The sequence below is a fragment of the Blennius ocellaris genome (assembly GCF_963422515.1).
Source record: "Blennius ocellaris genome assembly, chromosome: 1".
Classification (NCBI taxonomy): domain Eukaryota; kingdom Metazoa; phylum Chordata; class Actinopteri; order Blenniiformes; family Blenniidae; genus Blennius; species Blennius ocellaris.
Genome location: NC_137650.1, coordinates 34,473,803 through 34,493,811, shown reverse-complemented (window position 1 = coordinate 34,493,811; position 20,009 = coordinate 34,473,803). Strand labels below are relative to the sequence as shown.

General features: G+C 43.6%; 1 protein-coding gene across 1 annotated transcript; it reads right to left on the bottom strand.

Annotated features, from left to right (window-relative positions):
- Positions 1-6,870: 6,870 nt before the first annotated feature.
- snx1b (sorting nexin 1b) lies at positions 6,871-18,686 on the bottom strand (the record flags this gene model as incomplete). Its single annotated transcript, XM_080496476.1, has 15 exons — positions 6,871-7,161; positions 7,621-7,692; positions 8,356-8,436; positions 9,487-9,630; positions 10,841-11,046; positions 11,184-11,277; positions 11,386-11,502; positions 11,614-11,689; positions 13,956-14,034; positions 14,114-14,255; positions 14,351-14,394; positions 14,485-14,551; positions 15,542-15,699; positions 16,905-17,076; positions 18,567-18,686. The coding sequence occupies 15 exons, from the start codon at positions 18,684-18,686 to the stop codon at positions 7,111-7,113; spliced, it is 1,623 nt and encodes a 540-aa protein (XP_080352602.1). The 3' UTR covers positions 6,871-7,110.
- Between the last annotated feature and the right edge of the window lie 1,323 nt (positions 18,687-20,009).

Here is a 20,009-nt window from a genome sequence, read left to right as displayed (position 1 = left end):
AAATATTGTGGCTTTCTGATGTTATACATGTTAAAACAAAACATGTAAACAGTGAGCCAGCATTATTCAAATGGGATGGCACTGTGGTTTAGTGGTCTGCACTTTTGTCTTGCAAATTGTTCCGAGTTCCTCCTCCTGCTCTGCAGTTGCATGTTTCAACATATCTGGTCAATCACATGTACGGCCCGGAAACATTTCAAGATGAAACGGAAAACTTTTGTTGTTTTTTTTGGAGATCCCAAAAACACAACAAAGATTTTTTTTTGCTCGGAGCCACTGAAAACACAACTTTTTGAAAACTCTCCAACTCCATGGAAATGGAGGAAAATGCTACTTCTCTGAAACGCTGCTACTGCACATGTGCACTACGCTCGTATTAATTATATGTGCGAGAAGACGGACAATAACAACAACAACGTTTGCGTCCAGAGTGTCATGACTCCCAGTCCATACTCTCCTGGGACTTAGTAGCTTTATAGTCGAGTAACAGTAACAACAATCCAACAAACAGCACTGAATCAGATGCTAACCACAACATTCTCAGTGTTTCCGCCATTCTTATGTAAACAGACGTTTTCTACAAGTACCACTTCATGCAACTCACACACATTCACACGTAGGCCATGTTTACACGTACCCGGGTTAAAAAACAAACAAAAAACAACCTGATATTTCCCGCTCTGCGGTTTTTTTTGTTGTTTTTTTTAAATCTACATTTACCCAGGCCGCATGTCCACCTGGTTCAGAGCTGCTATGAGCAGCCAAACCTGTAGGGGGCAGTGTAACGAGAAGCATGAAGCAATGACAGCCAACCAGAATCCTGGAAAAAAAAACATGACGTCACAAATTATAACGCAAATATCCATCTACACTCCCTTTAGATGCAACCAGATGATCCAGATCTGCAAAAGAATCATCGTTTGTGCCGAGTCGCCGCTGCGTTTATGTGTAAATGCGCCCAAAATGCAGAGAAATAACAGTTTTTTCAAATACCCGGGTACATGTAAACGTGGCCTTAAACACACTGACAACATGTAGACATAATAGAATTTACACGAGCTGCGACTTTTGTTTGTTTTTTGTCAAATCACATGTCTGCAGTTGTTTTGCTCGGGGTTTCTTTGCTCTGTGTCGAATAAGGCACACTTTTCTTTCATGTTTTCAATCCCGCCGTGAATTTGCAGAGCGTGAACGCAAAGTGCATTAAACATTTGGGACATCTTGTTCAACGTGACTCCCAACTGGGGACTTTCTCGCCGGCCACGACTTCCATCGTGTGGCTTCAAGCCTCCTGACACAAAAACACCAGTTTCAGGTGAGTCGTGGCCATATTGACTGCTGGTGTGACTGAATGTTGGGAAAAGCGTCTCGGTTACACCGTCAGGAATCAGTCCCGGCTGAAGCCTTCTGCGCACAAATGTTGAAACAAATGCTAAGCTACTCATCTGCATTTCCAACAGCATGGCTCGTTTATGTTTATTTGCACTGGGCAACAGTTAACAGACGATAAACACAACTGCCTGTTGGATGGTTTTGCAGCAGCTACGGCCCGATGTTTGATACAGAACTCATTTGCACCGTGACATTTAACTGCCTCTGGGTTGATCTGTGCCGCCACACTAAAGCAATACCACCATGGCCGCGCGCTGATTAATCAACTTGTTTAGATTCCCCACTCACTTTGCTTCTGTGCGAATGCCGTCGCAAAAATGACTAATGAGCTCAGTCGCAGCAGGCAAGTGCACACAATAAATCTCATGCAATAGGAGGAGCGCACGTCTCCCAACGGTCGGGAGTCGTGCACGCGAGTCTCCTGCGTCAGGATATCCCTCAGACGCCCGGCTTTGAGTGACGCTGCTCCCGCATGAACAGGAAACGTATCGCATTACCAGAGATGCTCATCAAAATTGCGCTGCTGCAGCTGCAGGTGATAAGTTCTTGCCGATCGCTCCTTCCCGTCACCGACACCCCTTTCTCATGGAAATGTGCACGACGGCGGCTTATCTCCCCGAGTTTGAGACTCAAACATTGCCTTTGTAGAAATATAGAACAGGATATGACTATTGTCTCCGCACTGCTAGGCTCTGCTGGGAGGTGGTGGGGAGTATCGATAGCACGCACACAAATACAAACACAGAACTGTTTGCAGTGTAATCACAGGCGCGAGGTTTTGTTTGGTGATGCTGCAGCTCAAACACTAAATGTATTAATAGCCTATGAAAAGCTATTATAATTGATTAATAGCTACTTTTTAAATACGACTTATAAGTGCGGCTCCTCCAATGACACAGCAAGGTGGCGTTGAATTTATATTTACGGGGGGGGGGGGGGGGAAACAAAAAGCCTAATTACAAACCACAAATTTGCCTGTCAAAATATGTGGAGAAAGCTGATTAGCGCCTATTAAACGCATCTAATCTGTTGACATCTTTCCATTTTCACTGAAACGTAAAGGCTGGGAGTGCAGTGATTAACCTTCAGTGGAAAGATCAGCCCGAGGGGGGGGGGCCCTGCCAACAGCGCAGACTCCCACTGTGGCAGTACCAGCGAACAGCTGCCTCTCGCGCCTCAAAGCCGCCTCGTGTGAAGTCAAACTGGTGGGAACGGAGCACATCCACACTCCTCCTTCACATGTATATCAGCACACGCTCACCCTGCCTTTGTGTGAACCCACATGCACGTCAGCGTCAAGGGTTTTACGTCCATACATGACTCCGGTCAGGTGATATGACGCGCTTTTTAAAATTGGACTGCGGGTTCGGGGCGGAAACGCGTCGTTTTCAGAAATGCGTTGCGTTTACACGGCGACGGAAGAAACGCTGAAAATGATGCCGTTTCCATGTTGAGCTACTAGTGGATGCCGTCCGTTTTTAGAATAAAACGACAGGCACCATCAACATTAACAACGACGACAAGGCAGACATGCCTCTGGACGGAAGACCAAGTTTGATTGTTGTTAAAAACTAAAAACGACCAAGTCCCAGGAGAATATAGACGGAGTCATGGCACGCTTGAAGACAAACGTTGTCGTTATTGTCCGAGTCTGAACATTTTCAAATAGTCGCGTTTTCTCCTGTTCCCATAAAATTAAAAGGCTCCACCTTGGGAGCCGTTTTCAGTGACTCCGATCACCGTTGTTGTGTAAACGGACACCCAAAACACAACAAATGTTTTGCATTTCCTCTTGAAAATGTCGTTGTGTAAACAAGGGCTTTAGCCTCTGCTGACACAACAACAATCAAGTGGAAACATTTGAAAACGTTTTAACCGAGTCGCCATGACATCGGGTGAAAACGCAACTTTCGGAAAATGCTGCTCCTGCACATGTGCACCATGACCGTAGTACAAAGTTCTCCTGCATGTGCCTGAGGAGACGGACAACAACAACAACAACAACAACGTTTTCCATATTCTCCTGGGACTTGGTAGTTTAATTTTGACAGTCACCGTAACAACAATCCAACTTGGTCCTGTGTCCATATGTTCTTGTCATTGTTAATGTTTATAGCGTATTGTTGTCTGCACACGTGTGTGGTGTCATTCCAACAAAAAACAAACAAACAACAGCATCTACTCGTGACCCAAAGCATGAAAACGCCATCGCTTCAGGCCTGTCCAGGTAAACGGACATCTTTTACAAAGCTTTACGTGTAAACGCGAAACGTAGATCCGCGGATAGGCGCTGGTGGAAAAGCCCAACATGACAGTTTCGCACACTTGTGTATGGTCACTGTCAGAATTTGATTGTACCGATTCCCCCGTGGAAAAACGTAGTGAGCTAATCACGAGACGAGCTAGATTATTATTGATCGGGCACTGATCAATCTATGGGGCCAAGTTGTTCAATCAGATCATGGTGGAAAATAGAGAATTAGCATCACAGACTCATATCTTGGGCTGGAAGTGCTCCAATGCGTTAAATCGTGCGCCATCCTGTCTTTGCAGCGGTGATATTAAGTTAGGTGTGTGTGTGTGTGTGTGTGTGTGTGTTGCAGAGGCAGTTGATATGAAGATGATCGATCCTTTGTAAGCAGGCCTCCGACTCCAGTCACAACAAGGAAGCGAGCTGGCAGCCGTGCGCCAGCGCTTCTCGGACAAAAGCCCGGCTACCGCCGGACGGCCGCGTCGGTCGGTCGGTTGGACCGACCTACCGACCGACCGACCGACCGGTCGGTCGCCGATTAACCGAGTCGAGTCTGGTTCCAGTGACAAGACTAACCAGCTGTGAAGCTAACGGCTAGCAAAACATGACTGAGCCACAGTGATTGGTCTTCACGAGGGAAAGAGAAACAGCGACACTCGTATTTCCTCACAATTCCTCATTTCGAGTTCATTTAAAATCTGCAAATAATGTAAAAAAAAAAAAAAAAAAAAGATTTATTTAACCATAAAGGCAACGACAGGGAAAAAAAAAAAAAAGACCCAGTGACAGCTGGTCCGAGCGCAACAAGGAAATTAGCTCCGTTAGCAGCGAAAATATTAGCTTTAAAAAAAAAAAAAAAAAAAAAAAAAAGGCTCCAACCTGGATGTTGCTCACAAACGGCGGTTCTCACCTTCAGCTTCACCCGGGCACGGCTGCTGGTGCTCGGTCACGGCGAGTGTGGAGGACCGCCCGGGGCTCCGTGAGCGCGGTGTGATGCTTCACGCTAACGGCGGAGCGGCGGAGGAAGAGGAGGAGGAGGAGGAGGAGGTGCTGCTGGCGGAGAGCGGCTCTCTCTCCATTCTTCGTCTGCCTTCGCTTGCCCGTGAAAGGTCCGAGCACTCCGGATGTAGAAGCGCGGCACCGCCCGCTCCAGCTCGCACACTTCCAGGTCACGGCGGTCCGGGCTAATTAGGCGTCGAGGCCACCAAACGTCGTCGCCCCGCCCGGGGGTTTGACGCTCCGCTCGGCCCGAGGCTGCCTGCGGCCACACCGGGACGATCCAGCAGAACAACGTCCATCCCCAACAAATAAAACCCCTCAAAACAATCCTGTTCCAAACAAACCCAAATCAACCCCCCCACCCAAAAAAACCCCAAAACACCTGATGCCTCCAGAAAACCACGACCCCACCCCCAAAAAAATCCCTGATCACCGTCCGAAAACCCCAAAAAACGCCTTCCAAAAAAAAAAACTTATTCCCAAAAACAATCTGATCACCCTTAAAAAAAACGAGCTGACCCCAAAAACCCTGATCTTACTGAAAAAAACTTGATTCTGCTGCACAATAACAATGATCCTACGAAAAGCCAGATCCTAAACCAAAAACAAAAAAAAGATCCCCTCCTAAAACAAGTTGATCCCCAGAAAATGATTAACCCCCCCCCCCCAAAAAAAAACCTAATTTCTGTCTCACACACACCAATTCATCCCCAAAACCTCCAATCCCCCCAAAAAACAAGATAATTCTCTAACATAACCCTGATGCTCCTAAAAAATACTTCATCGTCCCGTAAAAAACCCCCGATGCCCCCAGAAAGTCCTGATCCCCCCCCCCCAAAAAAAACCTTCTCACCCCCTTGAACAAAACCTCAATCTCCCCATCATTCCAAAATATCTATGATCATCCCTAAAAACAAACGAATCACCCCCAAACAGAAAAACAAAACTATAGCACCCTAAAAAAAAATAATCTACTGACCAATACCCCCCAAAAAAGAGAAACCCACCCCAAAAAAACCAGAGACCAGATCCCCTCTTAAATAACCTTTACACACCCCCAAAAAAAACTATTGTAATCCCTCAATAAATCTGACCTAACCAAGAAAAAACCCAACAAGCCCCCCAATAACTCTCCGACAACCCCACTGACCAAAAACACCTTAACCCCCCCATTTCTGACAATTGCTTCAAATGTTTTGAGAAAATAAATAGAAAAAGTCTAAAAATCAGAAAAGACTAATGAACATAGCATCTTTTAGTAATGAACAAAAAAATAAAAATCTATAAATCTATAAACAGACAGAACTGTAAGAAAAAAAAAACAAGCCTGAAAACAAACTGAGCTCAGTGCTGCCCCCTGGGAACAAAAGTGGAATTACATAAACTTTAAAGATCTTTAAATATGCCACATATCTTAATTCAATTGTTAAAAGGAAGTAAAACGGAGGGGGGAAAAAAGAAAAGAAAAGATTCAGGAAGAGCAAACAGACAGTAGGCAAAGTGTAACCAATCGTTTATTTTGTACATCGACCTGTTTTAAGGAAAAGGTGTGTGCTGATGCAAAGTGGTTACAAAAATAAAGCACGTCGTTACGTAAATATGACATGACAGAAAAAAAAAGAACCTACATTTACAAAAGCCGATGAAGAAAATCAACGGAACGCGTCACGCTAGTGTCTTTCCTCCCGGCGTGGTCCTAACGACGTCTCCAATCGTTCACCGAGAGGGGGAAACGATCTGCACGAGATCCAAACGAGCTTCGGGTTCCGACACGATCGGGAATAATCTGAATCTTAATGTAACAAACGTCTAGAAAAAAACCAACGACGGAGTGCTTTTTTAACTTCTGTAGCCCTGCAAGTCTGTAGCTTTTATTTCATATCGTAACAGTTTGCTATAATACTCCTGGTGAATATCTTCAGTCACCAATAGTGGTTTATTTGTGTTTTTCCCAACTATGCAATGCAATTTTAGTGCATCAAAAACATGACCTGACATGCATCCATACATAAAATCTGTTAGAGTGGAATGACTGATTAATGCCTATTCTCTAATGTAAACTATAGACAAGATTATTCCAGGGCAGTAACTCAGTGTTAACATCTTCATATAGTGGATTTACCCCCCCCCCCCCCCCCCCCCCCCCAAAAAAAAGAAAATTCAAAACAAACATAAATACATCTCTGGCTGTCAGGACAGTGAGCTTTACAAACACTACGGTCGGGTTAAACTCTTGAACTCCAGAATTTAATGTGTGAATGCGGCAGCTTGTTATGTCGAAGGCCTGAACAAGAGAAAACACTAGAATTATAAAGACAAAAAAAAAAAAAAAAAAAAAAGATGGACGTTTCTCGTTTCAAAAAATTGTCCTCAGTTTCTGGTAAAGAGGTAAAGAGTTCCACAAAAGGCAGTCAGGGTCTTTAGAAAAAAAAAAAAAAAAAAAAAGGAAAAGTAAGTCTCCCTGTCGATTAAGCGATGGCCTTCGCCTCCGGCAGGAACGCCTCCCAGAACTTTATGAGCTGGAATCAGACGGAAGAGAAGAAAAACAAACATTAGAAGATGTGACATCGTTTTTTTTTGCATTTTCTTTTTGGAGAAAAGTTTTCCGTTTCCATGGCAACGCTTTTAGAAAACAAAGAACCGCTTGCAAAGTGTCGTCGCGTAAAACTGGTTCCCCAAGTAGTTCCTAGCAACATTTAAAAGCCGTTTTCACCTGGAAAAAGAAAAGAGTTTTAAACTGACGTCTTATTTTTATTTATTAGTTTATTTTGTAGGGACAGTGCATATTAATGAACATCTGCAAAACAGTGTAAATATGCCAGATTATAGCAAAAATGCTAATTTCAATCTGTTGTCCCGAGGCAGGTGACAAAATACAGGAAACATAAAATAAAAAAATACATTTACAATAAAAAAATACATTTACAAACATTACAGTTAAAAGTGTTCAGACTTGGCTTTCTCTCTTTCTTTCTTACCCGTTGTTGAGACTGCAGCATCGCCTCCAAATATTTAATCATCTGGTTCTTGAAGTCCTTTGATTTTTCTTTCTGCAAAGGGGAAGCGGGTAAATAAAGTTAAGCGAACGTCTCCCTCCGTAACCAGTTGGACTCGTTTCATCCTGAACCCGACACTCCAGCAGACGGACTGGCAAAATAGAGCCAGAATAACCTTTACGTTTTAATTTGAAACTCTTACTTTGTTTAGTGCACAGTATACGGGATGAAAATGTCTGTATTTTCACCAAAAAAAGAAAAACTACTACTGAAAATTGCTACAATAACATAATTTTAATGATGCGAAATACAGTAAAATGTCCAAAACGCATTCAAGCGTGTTTTTACAAACTCCTAACATGAGGGTGTAAATAGATTGTTCCTCCGTTTTGTTTTGTGCGTACAGTATCTGTATTTTGTGAAACAATGAATAAAATAAATAAATAAATAAAGCGACATGATGTGACATCACGACACGGGTGTGAATATGTGATTAGAGCAGTGAATTCATGACTTTTTAATTCAGAATTTGGTGCAGCGCCACATTTCAAGAACAAATACAGGGAAGTATCTGTGGGGAGTTTTCATGTTCTCCCCGCGTGTGGATTTACCAATTTGTGTTTAAAAAGTTGCGTCGGTGTAACCGTGTGTGTGGAATGTTTACCTGGACGGAGGAAAAATATTTTGCTGTTGTGGAGTAATCCCTCAAGTATTTACCTCGAACCTGAGCACCTCTTTGCGTACGGTCATGCCAATCCTGTCAAAGTCTCGCTCGTACTGCGTGACCTTCGACTCCCACTGTGGACTCACGGGAAGACAACAACAACATCAACAACAACAACCATGACAAACGTTAATCAATCTTGAAAGAAGGTTTGGTGCTCACACACCAGCGACGCTACATGCTATATGCTAAAGAGGTTTGGGGCTCACACACCAGCGACGCTACATGCTACATGCTAAAGAGGTTTGGGGCTCACACACCAGTGATGCTACATGCTAAAAAGATTTGGTGCTCACACGCCAGTGATGCTAAATGCTAAAAAGATTTGGTGCTCACACGCCAGTGATGCTACATGCTAAAAATTTGGTGCTCACACACCAGTGATGCTACATGCTAAAGAGGTTTGGGGCTCACACACCAGAGATGCTACATGCTAAAGAGGTTTGGGGCTCACACAGCAGCGATGCTACATGCTACAAGCTAAAAAGATTTGGTGCTCACACACCAGTGATGCTACATGCTAAAAAGATTTGGTGCTCACACGCCAGTGATGCTACATGCTAAAAATTTGGTGCTCACACACCAGTGATGCTACATGCTAAAGAGGTTTGGGGCTCACCCACCAGCGATGCTACATGCTACATGCTAAAGAAGGTTTGGAGCTCACACACCAGCGATGCTACGTGCTACATGCTAAAGAAGGTTTGAGGCTCACACACCAGCGATGCTACATGCTAAACATGAATAAAGTCTGACTGACAAGACAAAAGAGAACTTAATGTGACTTCTTAAAATAAATAAAACCAGTCTTTTGATTCATCAACGAAATTTGATATTTTAGGGACAAATGGTCGAAATACAAAAGGCTAAAGAGAATCTTTCCTTTGTTTCTCTTCGTCTTCTCCCTCTATTTTTTGACCCGATTTTATATTTCCACACGACGTCTTTGCACCGGCTTCTCGTCCAGTAAGTTTAGTTTAGTTCGTAGTGAAGAAACCGACCCGGAAAGCTGCATTAAAACGACGACATAATGGAAGAATCTGACTGGCTGTTGACGCGACGCCATCGACCTGCAGCATGTGAATATCAAACGTTACGACGGTGGTGTGTTTGACGCCTGGTACCTCGGTGATCTCTTCCTTGGCCTGCTGCAGCTTCTCAGGCTTGTTGGCCCACAGCAGCTTGGCCTCGGCCTCCCTCTTCTTCTGCAGCGTTCCCTGAGCCTCCTGCCACCGCTGCCACGCCCGCATGCGCTGGTCGAAACATCCCTGTGGACGCCAGCGCCACGTCAGGAGGAGTTTATTCAGTCCACCAAATACACAATGCAGCAACAACAAAAAGAAGAAAAAAAACAAACAGAGGAAGACCGAAGCTTGTAGTTAAAACTTATATTTAAGAACCGTGTACATAGCGTATACGTAAAGCGTCTGAAATTGAAGTAACGGAAACAAAAACCTGCGTTTTCTTTGCCGTTGCTGAGAAAACAAACATAAACTGTCCTCTGAGGGAAGACAGTTCATTTCCTGAGCGCAATATTTATTTTTAAAGTGCTGAGCTTTAAACGCCTTTTAAACGTTTTAAGCGTATTCGATTTTTTTAAATTATCGTCCAAGTTGTTCCAATAGATTATTCCCTCTAACAGAAATTTAAACATTTACTTTTTTTTTTTTTAATCTGTTCTTGGCTTATTTCTAATACTCGATAACGATGGTAATAAAACCTGCTTCCTCCTTTTCAAAAAGACATTTTAGTAGACAGGAGGCAGCGTTTCCCTCGTACATCAGGAGTGTGTAATATATTTCAGTTCAGGTTGTACAAACACTTTAGTTCAGTCATCCAGGGACACGGTGACGTCCTGTATTACTTGATTTTAATGCAGGGGGGGGGCAGCAGCGCCACCTTGTGGCCCAGCAGGTGAACTACAGCATTTCTTTTTTTGTTTGTTTGGTTTTTTTTTAATTAACAGTAATTTACAAGGGCTCCATCATTCAGGTGTTTATTATGTGATAAATACTAAGTAAGGAAGTCCTGTGTTTGAAAATAGTCCTCTGGCTGAGTAATGTTTGCTTTATTTTATTTTATTTTATTTTTAATTTGGGAACGATTTTGTGTATTCTTTTTTTTTTTTTTGCTTTATTTTATTTATTTATTTATCTTTTTTTAAATTTGGGAACGATTTTGTATATTCTTTTTTTTGTTTTGCATTATTTTATTTTATTTTTTATTAATTTTTTATTTGGGAACGATTTTATATATTCTTTTTGTTTGTTTGCTTTATTTTATTTTATTTATTTATTTGGGAACGATTTTGCATATTCTTTTTTTTGCAAAAAAAAAAAAAAAAAAGAACTACAGCATTTCTGCAGTTTCCTTGTCAAAGTGCATCATAAAAAAAAAAAAAAAAACGCAAAAACTAAGTTTTCACTTGACATGGGTGGTGGGGGGTGGGTGTGGGTGAGGGTGGGGGTTCCAGCTCACCCGCACGGCTCCCAGCAGGCGGATGTAGTCGGCGAGCAGCTCGGCGAAGATGAAGAAGTCGCTGGCGGCCTGCTCCTGATGCAGCTGCTCCATCTTGTCCTCCACCTCGGCCAGCTGGGACAGCGCCCGGGACAGCGCCGTGTTGTCCTCCGAGTTCCCCAGCATCGCCATGCTTTTGGCGAAGACGGCCGTGTTCCCGCACAGCTCTGCACACACACAAAGAAAAGAGAGAGAGAGTGGGTTCACTCACTCCGGAACCTTCCAAAGAGCGGGGGACAGAAAGCAGGTGGCGGGTGGTGGGGGCGGGGGCGGGGGGGGGGGGGGGGGGGGGGGGCTCACTCACCCTTCCGGTGATTGACGAGCGAGTCGACCACGGCGTGGAGCTTCCTCAGCTGCTGCTCCTCCGCCTCCACCTCCTGGAAGCGCTTCTCAAACCACTGAGACAAAAGCAGATTTATTTATTTTTTAATTTTTTTAAGAAACGCGCCCATTCACCGACTCCGATCTCTCGGCCGGTCGGAGAGAGTAACACGTTCTGTCCTCACAGTGTCGGACTCGTTCATCTTGATGGTCATCTTGTTGACGGCGTCCGAAGCTTTATTGATCATCTTGAGGAAGCCGGCGCCGCTCAGCGCCTGAGTGTTCACCGCTCTGGGAAGCTGCTAAACACACAGACACGACCAGCATCAACACCACCGGGGCTGGGTTCTCTTTTTAACATAATCCAATATTTCGCCATCTATTTCACATTACTAGAAACGTTGAACACTCACGTCTTCTCTCTCCAGGAACTCGCGGACGTCCGGGTCTTGCAGCAAGGTGGGGTGAACCACGATCCTCTGAAGATACCTGGAACCAACGGAGGAGGAAACTCAGGTCAACACTTAGAATTCATCAGGTCTTTGTTCCATATCTTCACTCCTCCGTCACCTGGATCGCATGAGGAGACGTTTCTTGGTGGTTGAGGCGAAATTAAAAAAATTTCTTTTCTTTCTTCCCCGTTGCCATCAGACTTTTGAACAGCGTCTGACATGTTTACATTTTGCACATCTCACTTTCTCACTAATATTTTTGCACTGCTGTTATTTTATTTTATTTTTATTCTTTTTTTGTGTGTATGTACTTATTTATGTATGTCGGCTGCAGGGTAGACGGCAAAATAAGAATTTCATTCACTGTGAAACCTGGCTTTTACTGGTGATATGACAATAAAAACACCTTGAACCTTGAACCTTGAACCTTGAACCTTTCCTCTGGTTAATGTTGTTTGACTCACTTTGTCGTCACTTTTCACTGCGTCTTTTTTTTTTTTTTAAACTGTCTGGTTTGTCGTTTGTGGCGCGGGGGAAGCAAAACGTCTTTAATTCAACACGTCTCTGTCACGTCTCTTGTTCTGCACATGCTCAGTAGATGGACGATAACAAGCGTCACGACTTCCCGTCCAGATTCTCCTGGGACTTGGTGCTTTTATTTTGACAGTCACCGTAATAATCCTGCTTGGTCGTCTGTCTGCTTACTCCCATTGTTAATGTTTATAACGTATTGTTCGCTGTGTACATTACAAAGAACAGCTCCCCCTTGTGGCCTGACATGGTAACTGCACCACTGTCAGTGTCTCTGCCGTTCCCATGAAAAAACATGTTGAGAACGTTTTGTGGAACGAAGACGCAAAAAACATTCTTGTATTATATTCACCCAATGAGAACAGATTTAGTACAAGTTCTCTGAATTGTTTGAAACTTTTCTAAAGTATATATAAGGTTTTGTGTCGACAAATATTTGGTGAATGTGAAGCTGAAGTAAGTTAAAAATGCACAAAAAACTGGGTGTATATATATATATATATATATATATAAAGTACTTTTTTACCCCTGGTTCTGAGCTACAACTGTTTCTTGTATTTTGGTATTATTTATATTTTTCTTTTTTTTGCCTGTTTATTTTCCTTTGTTTTGTGTGAGTATTCCCTTTTATTACAAGTATGAATATTATAAAGGACATTGAGTTTGGGAGAAATGTTGTATTGTGAAGGATTGACTGTTGTACATTTTGGAAAACACAATAAAATACTAATTCCCCCCCAAAAAAATGCACGAAAAAAAAAGAGGAAATAATCTTATATCTGTATTTCTATACTATATGTATAACCCTGTACAATTGCTATTTCCAAATAAAATATATATATATTAAAAAAAAGAAACGTTATTGTGTAAACGTGGCTGTGCGTTTCCATGGCAACTCTAACTTATTATCCGTCTGTTTGCACTTGGATGGAACGCTGACCCGTCCACTTCACCCTCTGGTGCTCGTTGTAGGCTGGTTGTGATTTGATCCCCCCTCCTTTTACCCTTGAGCAAGACACACCGACTGGTTCCATACCGGTTCTCCATCTCGTCTTATCTGTTTACTGACGATATCGACTCGAGTTGAAATTTCAAAGGCAAAGATCTGGGAGGGATTTCCCCCTCTTTTTTTGGTCCGATCTGTGTGTTTTTTGTATTCGTGCAGTTCGTACTTTAAAGCAGTGTTTTTCAACCTTTTTTGAGCCAAGGCACACTTTTTTCTTTGGAAAAATCTCGAGGCACACCACCACCACCTGAAACTGTTAAGATTTTAAACTCTGTAGCCTCTATTAACAATATAAAGTCATTCTCATCAATGCTTTATCAACAGGAATCACATAAATTGGTTTGTTGGACGTTGGTGTGCAACCATGAGTGAGAGATGTGTTGTGTGGAGTCTCACCCTGTTATGAAGTTCTGGTTACGAGTGTTCATGTCAAAGTAAAAGCCTCTGGTGGTCAGCAGGTAGAATAGAATTTCTACTCAGAGCAATTCTTCCACGGCGCTTGCTACAGTATTTATACTCGATTACTCCTTACAGCTGAAAGCAACTGTGAGAATAAATGTTTTCTTCGAGAAAATGTGAAATTGGACAATTTCCCACGGCACACCTGACGAGATCTCGCGGAAACACCAGTGGTTGAAAAACACTGCTTTAAAGTATGTATAAATATCTAAAAAAATCAAACGCACAGACGTGCGAACAGAAGAATACTTGCAAAGGGAATAACAGTGTATTTCTACGTGCACAGAAACGACGGAGGACGCCTCACCTCTCCAGCGCCGCTCTTCTTCTCTCCACGAACTCCACGGAGGACGGGTCGTCCATCCCCACCTTCACCTTGGTCATCCCTGCAGGCCGGAGGCGGACGCACACGGTCAAGACAGGAAGTTCTTAATCAAAGAGAACAGGGAGATGAGCAGCACGCACCGACGACGCTCTTCTCCGGCGGCGGCGGGACGATGCAGCCGTGGAGCGACTGCTTCACCGACAGCTTCTCGTAAAGGCCCAGGAAGTCGCTGAAGCGCCGCCTGACGGAGAACGCCTTACTCCGGAACATGGACAAGGACGTCTGGCGGGAACGCAGAGGAGGACACACACATGAGAGACGCACACACCGGAGCAGAACCGCGTGAACAGGTAGTGAATACAGGAAGTGACACGCACCCTGGTGGACACTTTGTAGGCCACGTAGGCGTTCATGCCGTCTCCTGAGAGGAAAAGGAAGAGAAGTGAAGTGGAAAAGTTAAGAATCAACGGTGACAAACGAGCAACAGAGGCCTGAAGTCGACTCTACGGACCGATTTTCTCGGGGTTGGTGACGGCGACGTCCACGTCGAAGTTGTCCTTCGCTTCCTCCTCCTCCAACTGTCGCCAGAAAGGAAAACAGACAATTCAAACGGAGCGCAGTCGGACGACTGCATTACTTTTCTTTATCTTTACATCTTTTTACTTCAGTTTCCTCTCTGTCAATTTCATCTCTCCTCACTTTTCTGTCTTGATCTAGTCCAGGGGTCGGCAACCTTTAATGCTCAAAGAGCCATTTGGTCCCGTTTCCAACTGAACGCGACACCCAAAGAGCCGCACGCTTTTATTTTGACAGTCCCAGAGGAGGACCATGCCAGGAGGACACGACACACAAAACCTTCTTCACTGCTGGTGGACAACTTACAACTAATAAACTAAACTATATGAACTAAGCAACAAAAACACAATTATTAGCAACACTACAAACCTAACATAACCCCCAATAATTACGTTTAAAACACGACAAACAGAAACTCCCATAATGCATTGCAGCTCTCAGCTGGGATTGTTAGAACCATAAGTGTGAGTGGTGTGGCTTTCAATGTCATTGAGTTGTTGTGCGATTCACTACAAATTGCGTCACTCTCAACAAGTCTGCAATGAACCTCCCGGAACTGTCGGCGCTCCGCAGCGCAGCAGTTTTACTGTGAAAGGTACAGGAAGCTCCCAGCTTCAGATACCAGTCATGCTATTGTTGCGTAATGAGGCTGAAGGAGCCGCAGTGGAGGGACCAAAGAGCCGCGGGTTGCCGACCCCTGACCTAGTCGCTCTCTCATTTAGCCTTTTTTTTTTTTTTCCCCCCCCCCTTCAATCTGATTCTCTGCAATTGTTACTGTCAGTCTACTTGTGCGCGTGGAGAAGAACTATTCCCGAAGGCCGTGGTGGTGCAACATGCACGGTAGCAGCAGATTCCACCGTCTGCACGGAGACGGAGCGTTTTCAAAAAAAGCCGTTTTTTTGCAAAGAGCAGCGTTTCCAGCGACTCGGTGCAGCGTCGTCGTGGAAACAGAAACCCCAGAACGTTTTCACCGGCCGAGCCGCGGTCCCTACCTGCTCCAGGGAGGCGGGCTGCATGGCGGAGGGGCTCGGGGTGAAGGTGGAGGCAGGCCGGGGGGGGGCGGAGGAGGAGGAGGAGGAGGAAGAGGAGGTGGTGGCCTCCTTCTGAGCAGAACTGCTGGACTTGTCTGTGCTGAGCTCCACGTGTGCTTCTGCACAAAGAAGACAGATTTACATCAACGCGGCATTCTCTCTATTAATGTCGACGATCCATCAGTCTAATATTACAATATTTTTTTTTTTAAATAATTTCCAGGACATCAACTTTTTTTTTTTTTTTTTTTTTTAAACAACACTTTGCAATCGATTTAATACAGCGGAATCGTTTGTAAGAAAGTGTTTCCAAGACCTTTTCAAGCCCCTCATGTCACCGTCCATCCTGGACAATATTCACTGTGGAGGAATTCATTCTAACATAATGTCTCCAAGTGTTTTATCGTTTGGAGACGATGAACTGTTCCGACACTGTCGTCGTCCTCTACAGTCCAAAAATCATGTATTTGATCTTCATTATTATCGATTCTGTGGGCTGCAGATTTGACTTTATTGCAATACGATTGCAATGGTATAAATTAGAAAGAACACTGTTATTTGGAAGCACAAAGATATCAGTGTAATTCTATCAATTTTAAACTATATTGTTAACAGTCCTCAACGTTATCGCACGTTTATTTAACATTGTGCAGCTTTAATATAAATGCTTTATCATCATTATTAGTAATGTTAAATGGAGAAACTGTTCTCACCGTTCAGCTGATGTCTTCAAAACTTTTTAAATAAATAATCTGAATTCATTGAAATTAGGTTAAATAATGAACATTTTCTTTTACGTTTCTATGTTTAAACTTTCTAAAAATGTCAAAGTGACACTCAATGTCTGTGGTTGTTGGTTCAGGCTCACAATTTATTGATTAAATTTATTGATTTGATTTAAGAATGGTAAAGTTGTTTTTTTTGCACCATTAATGATGTTTACTGACGACATTTTCTTATACTTGAAGGTTAAGATACAACACAAAGAGAAAGAGTATATTGATAATACACTGTATTCTCAGCATTATGGCTTACTGAAGGTTTAACTATTATTTTGCAGGATTTGTAAAAATGTATGTTTACTAATTACATCATATAGTCATTAAAACGAATCGACCAGCTTCTGGTCAACGGACATTTTTCTTCTAGATTCTTATATTTAAGATAATTAAAGGTTATTTTGCACTATATCATGATACTTGAAGGGTCAGTTTTTGCGTTCCTTGTGAATTATATAGTTCTCATATGTGAACATCAGGGCTGTTCTCCTCAGGTGGAGCAGGACTGACGGAGCAGGACTGACGGAGCAGGACTGGTTTCTCACCAGCGAACAGGTCATTGTCCTCGTCGGAGTGGACTCCGTTGGACTTGGCGGTGCAGCGCGCCTCCTGCTCCTCCTCCTGCTCCTCCTCCTCGGTGAACAGGTCTCCGGGCTCCTCCTCCCGGGTTCGGTCAGGCTGGGAAACCCCCCGGCTCACCGACGCCGGCGGGTTACTCTGCAGGCAGAACGCAACAAGCTTGACGTGTCACAACTTTCTGACTCCGATCGAACATTTAAAAACACCTCCCAGTGTAATTGTGCAGACGACACACAGCTCTATAGATCAGTCTCTGTGAAAGACTACAGCCTCTAAAACCTGCTGAGTAAGGGCCAATCCCAATTCAATTTTTACCCCTACCCCTTAAGCCTCCGCCTCCCCTCCAAAACAAGGGCAAAGGCAGTTTCAGCCCTTAGATTTGGGACACCCCTCTCTAGAACTTTAGAAGCGTATATATGTGAAATGCGAGTCCTTCGGCGCCGTGTCCTCCTACCCCTCTGTTTAAAGTGTGCATCTGTAAACGCTCCGTTTTGAGGGGTGAACAGCCCTTCCCCTCACCCCTCAGACTCTGCGCAATAGTGAAATGGGACACCCTGTAGACTCTTGCGAACGCGCAATTCAAAGGGGTAGGGGTAAGATGAAGGGCTAAGGGGGAGAATTGGGACGCAGCCTAAGTGCATAAGTGAATTTAACGCGAATAACAAAATCATCTCACTGCCATCTGAAAAAACATTGGGAGAATTTAAGGATTTCTGAGCAGAAAAGATTCAGACAAACACATTCATGCACATATTTTCAAGCAGGCTGCATTATTGTAATGGTGAGTTTAAAGGTCTCAGCAACAAATGTGTGTCGGCTGCAGCTCATCACACCGACACAAAGAGGATGGAGCTCATTACACCTGAGCTTTATTTGCTGTGTGATGGAGCAGTGGTAGGGACCCACAGTGAGCTGGGATCCACTCCAGCACCTTTGGACACATGTAGAGAAGACGGATGGATGTGGAAATCGCCTCCCTGAGGCTGGATGGGCATATGAGTTTGTATTATTTGCTCAGTTAGAAAAAAAAGAGTTTGCATGTTGCTTTTAGTGGCTCCAGTCTTCACCTCATAGGAACAAACTTTCTTGACGCTTTAAAACCTTAAAATGTTAGGATTTCAATTAAACACTAAATTGCCTCGTGGAGCACGAGACTGTGTCTGACTGCTGCTGCAGAAACAACCTTGACCGTTAAAAAGACCCTGATAAGCGGTGATGTGGCGGGGTGGAGTCACGTGAGCAGACATTAGCACAGCCAAACTTCACGTTTTAGACAAATTACTTCCAAGTGTATGACCTTCGATAAGGGGAAAAAAAAATACAAATAAACTGAGATTAGAGCGTTAAAACAGAGCGAGGCAGATTAAAAACAATAAGGAACCGAACGAGCTGAGCCTTAACTCTGCATTTATTTTACTAAAACGAACAAGACACCTTTGTGAATGAATCCCACTTCTAAAAAAAAAAAAAAAAAACTACATGTAGATTTATCTTTCCCCCAAACTGTGAGGGATTTGTTGTTATTCTGGATTAAAACGCAGCTCAGCTCAGAGAAAGAGGCGCCTCATTTCTCGGATTAAACGCTAAATATCCGCTTCGTTACAAACGCCACCGAGTTGAAAACCTACGTTGCTGGTGAAGATGTCTTCTCCCTCGTCGCTGTCCCCGTCCGCCATGTCAGCCGGTCCCGGCTCGGGCTCCTCGGCTGCGGGGAAAGGAGGAGGGTTCCGATCCGAGCTGGCCGCCATAGTCACTGTTGTGGAGACGGCTGACGAACCGGAAGTGGAGCTGTAAGGCGGGGGGGGGGAGCGCCGGGCTGCAGCGACTCCTGCTGGTCCCAGGGCGTCATTACTCCATGTACATTTATGATCCTCACAATGAAAACGTCATTGATCCTGTTGAATGTGGAGTAAATCAGTGTTTTTCAACCACTGTGCCGAGATCTAGTCAGGCGTGCCGTGGGAAATTATCCAATTTCACATTTTTTTCCTAAAAAACATTTGCTCTCACAGCCGCTGTCAGCTGTGAGAGCAGTGTGTTGCAGAGTAATCATGTATAAATACTCTTCACCCCTAGATGGCAGCACATAACTTTGCCGGTGAAATGGAAACTGACAGACGTCAGTGTGGTTAATCTCCACCTCCTGCTACCATCTTGTATCATAGTACTGTGTCAGTGACAGTGATGGAGAAGTTTTTGAAAAGGGAGGATTTGAACCCCGAACTAGACATGTTGGTGTTTGTCTGTCTTCCATTCCTGCCAGGATCTCAGCTCTTCATCCATCAGGTCCAGGTTTCACACTGAGTGAATAAAAAATTAAAAAAAAGAAATTGGGAAATACTTTTTTTCTGTATTTACTTGATTCCTGTTGATAAAACCTTGATGAGAATGACTTTATATTGTTAATAGAGGCTACAGAGTTTAACATTTTAACATTTTTGGGTGGTGGTGTGCCTCGAGAAGAAAAAAGTGTGCCTTGGCTCAAAAAAGGTTGGAAAAACACCGGAGTAAATAATATCCTTTAAATGAAATTAAGTAATGATTTAAAAATAAACAGTCAAGGTGTCGACATACAAAACACTGAACCCCAAAATTTCTCCCACTGGTGTGCAAACACCTTGAATGTCATCCGTCATATGATTGTATGAACGAATGTGTGAATGCGATGAATCATTGAAAGAGCTTAATTATCGAGCATGACTTATTCTATGGGTCGTGTGAGGAAGACGAGGTAAAACCGCCAATTTAGTGCAAAGTTCATCCTCTGTGTCCCTGTGGAAACTTCCCTGAACCTTACAAACACTAATATTTTCCTCCATTCACTGGCCTTCTACTTTTAGTTCCAGATGGACGTACCTTGAGTGGAAAATGTTCCGTAAACCTGCACCGGTTCATATTTGATCTCCTCTATAAGGTTAGCTCAGAGAAATGGACCACACGTACCCAGATTCAGATTGAGAAGTTCTGGTTAATGTCAGCAGGATTCAGTAAACAAATGAAAGTTTTGCCATGATGAACGTGGAAGAAGCTCAAATATTTAGATTTAAATCATTGAACGTGCATCTCCTGCG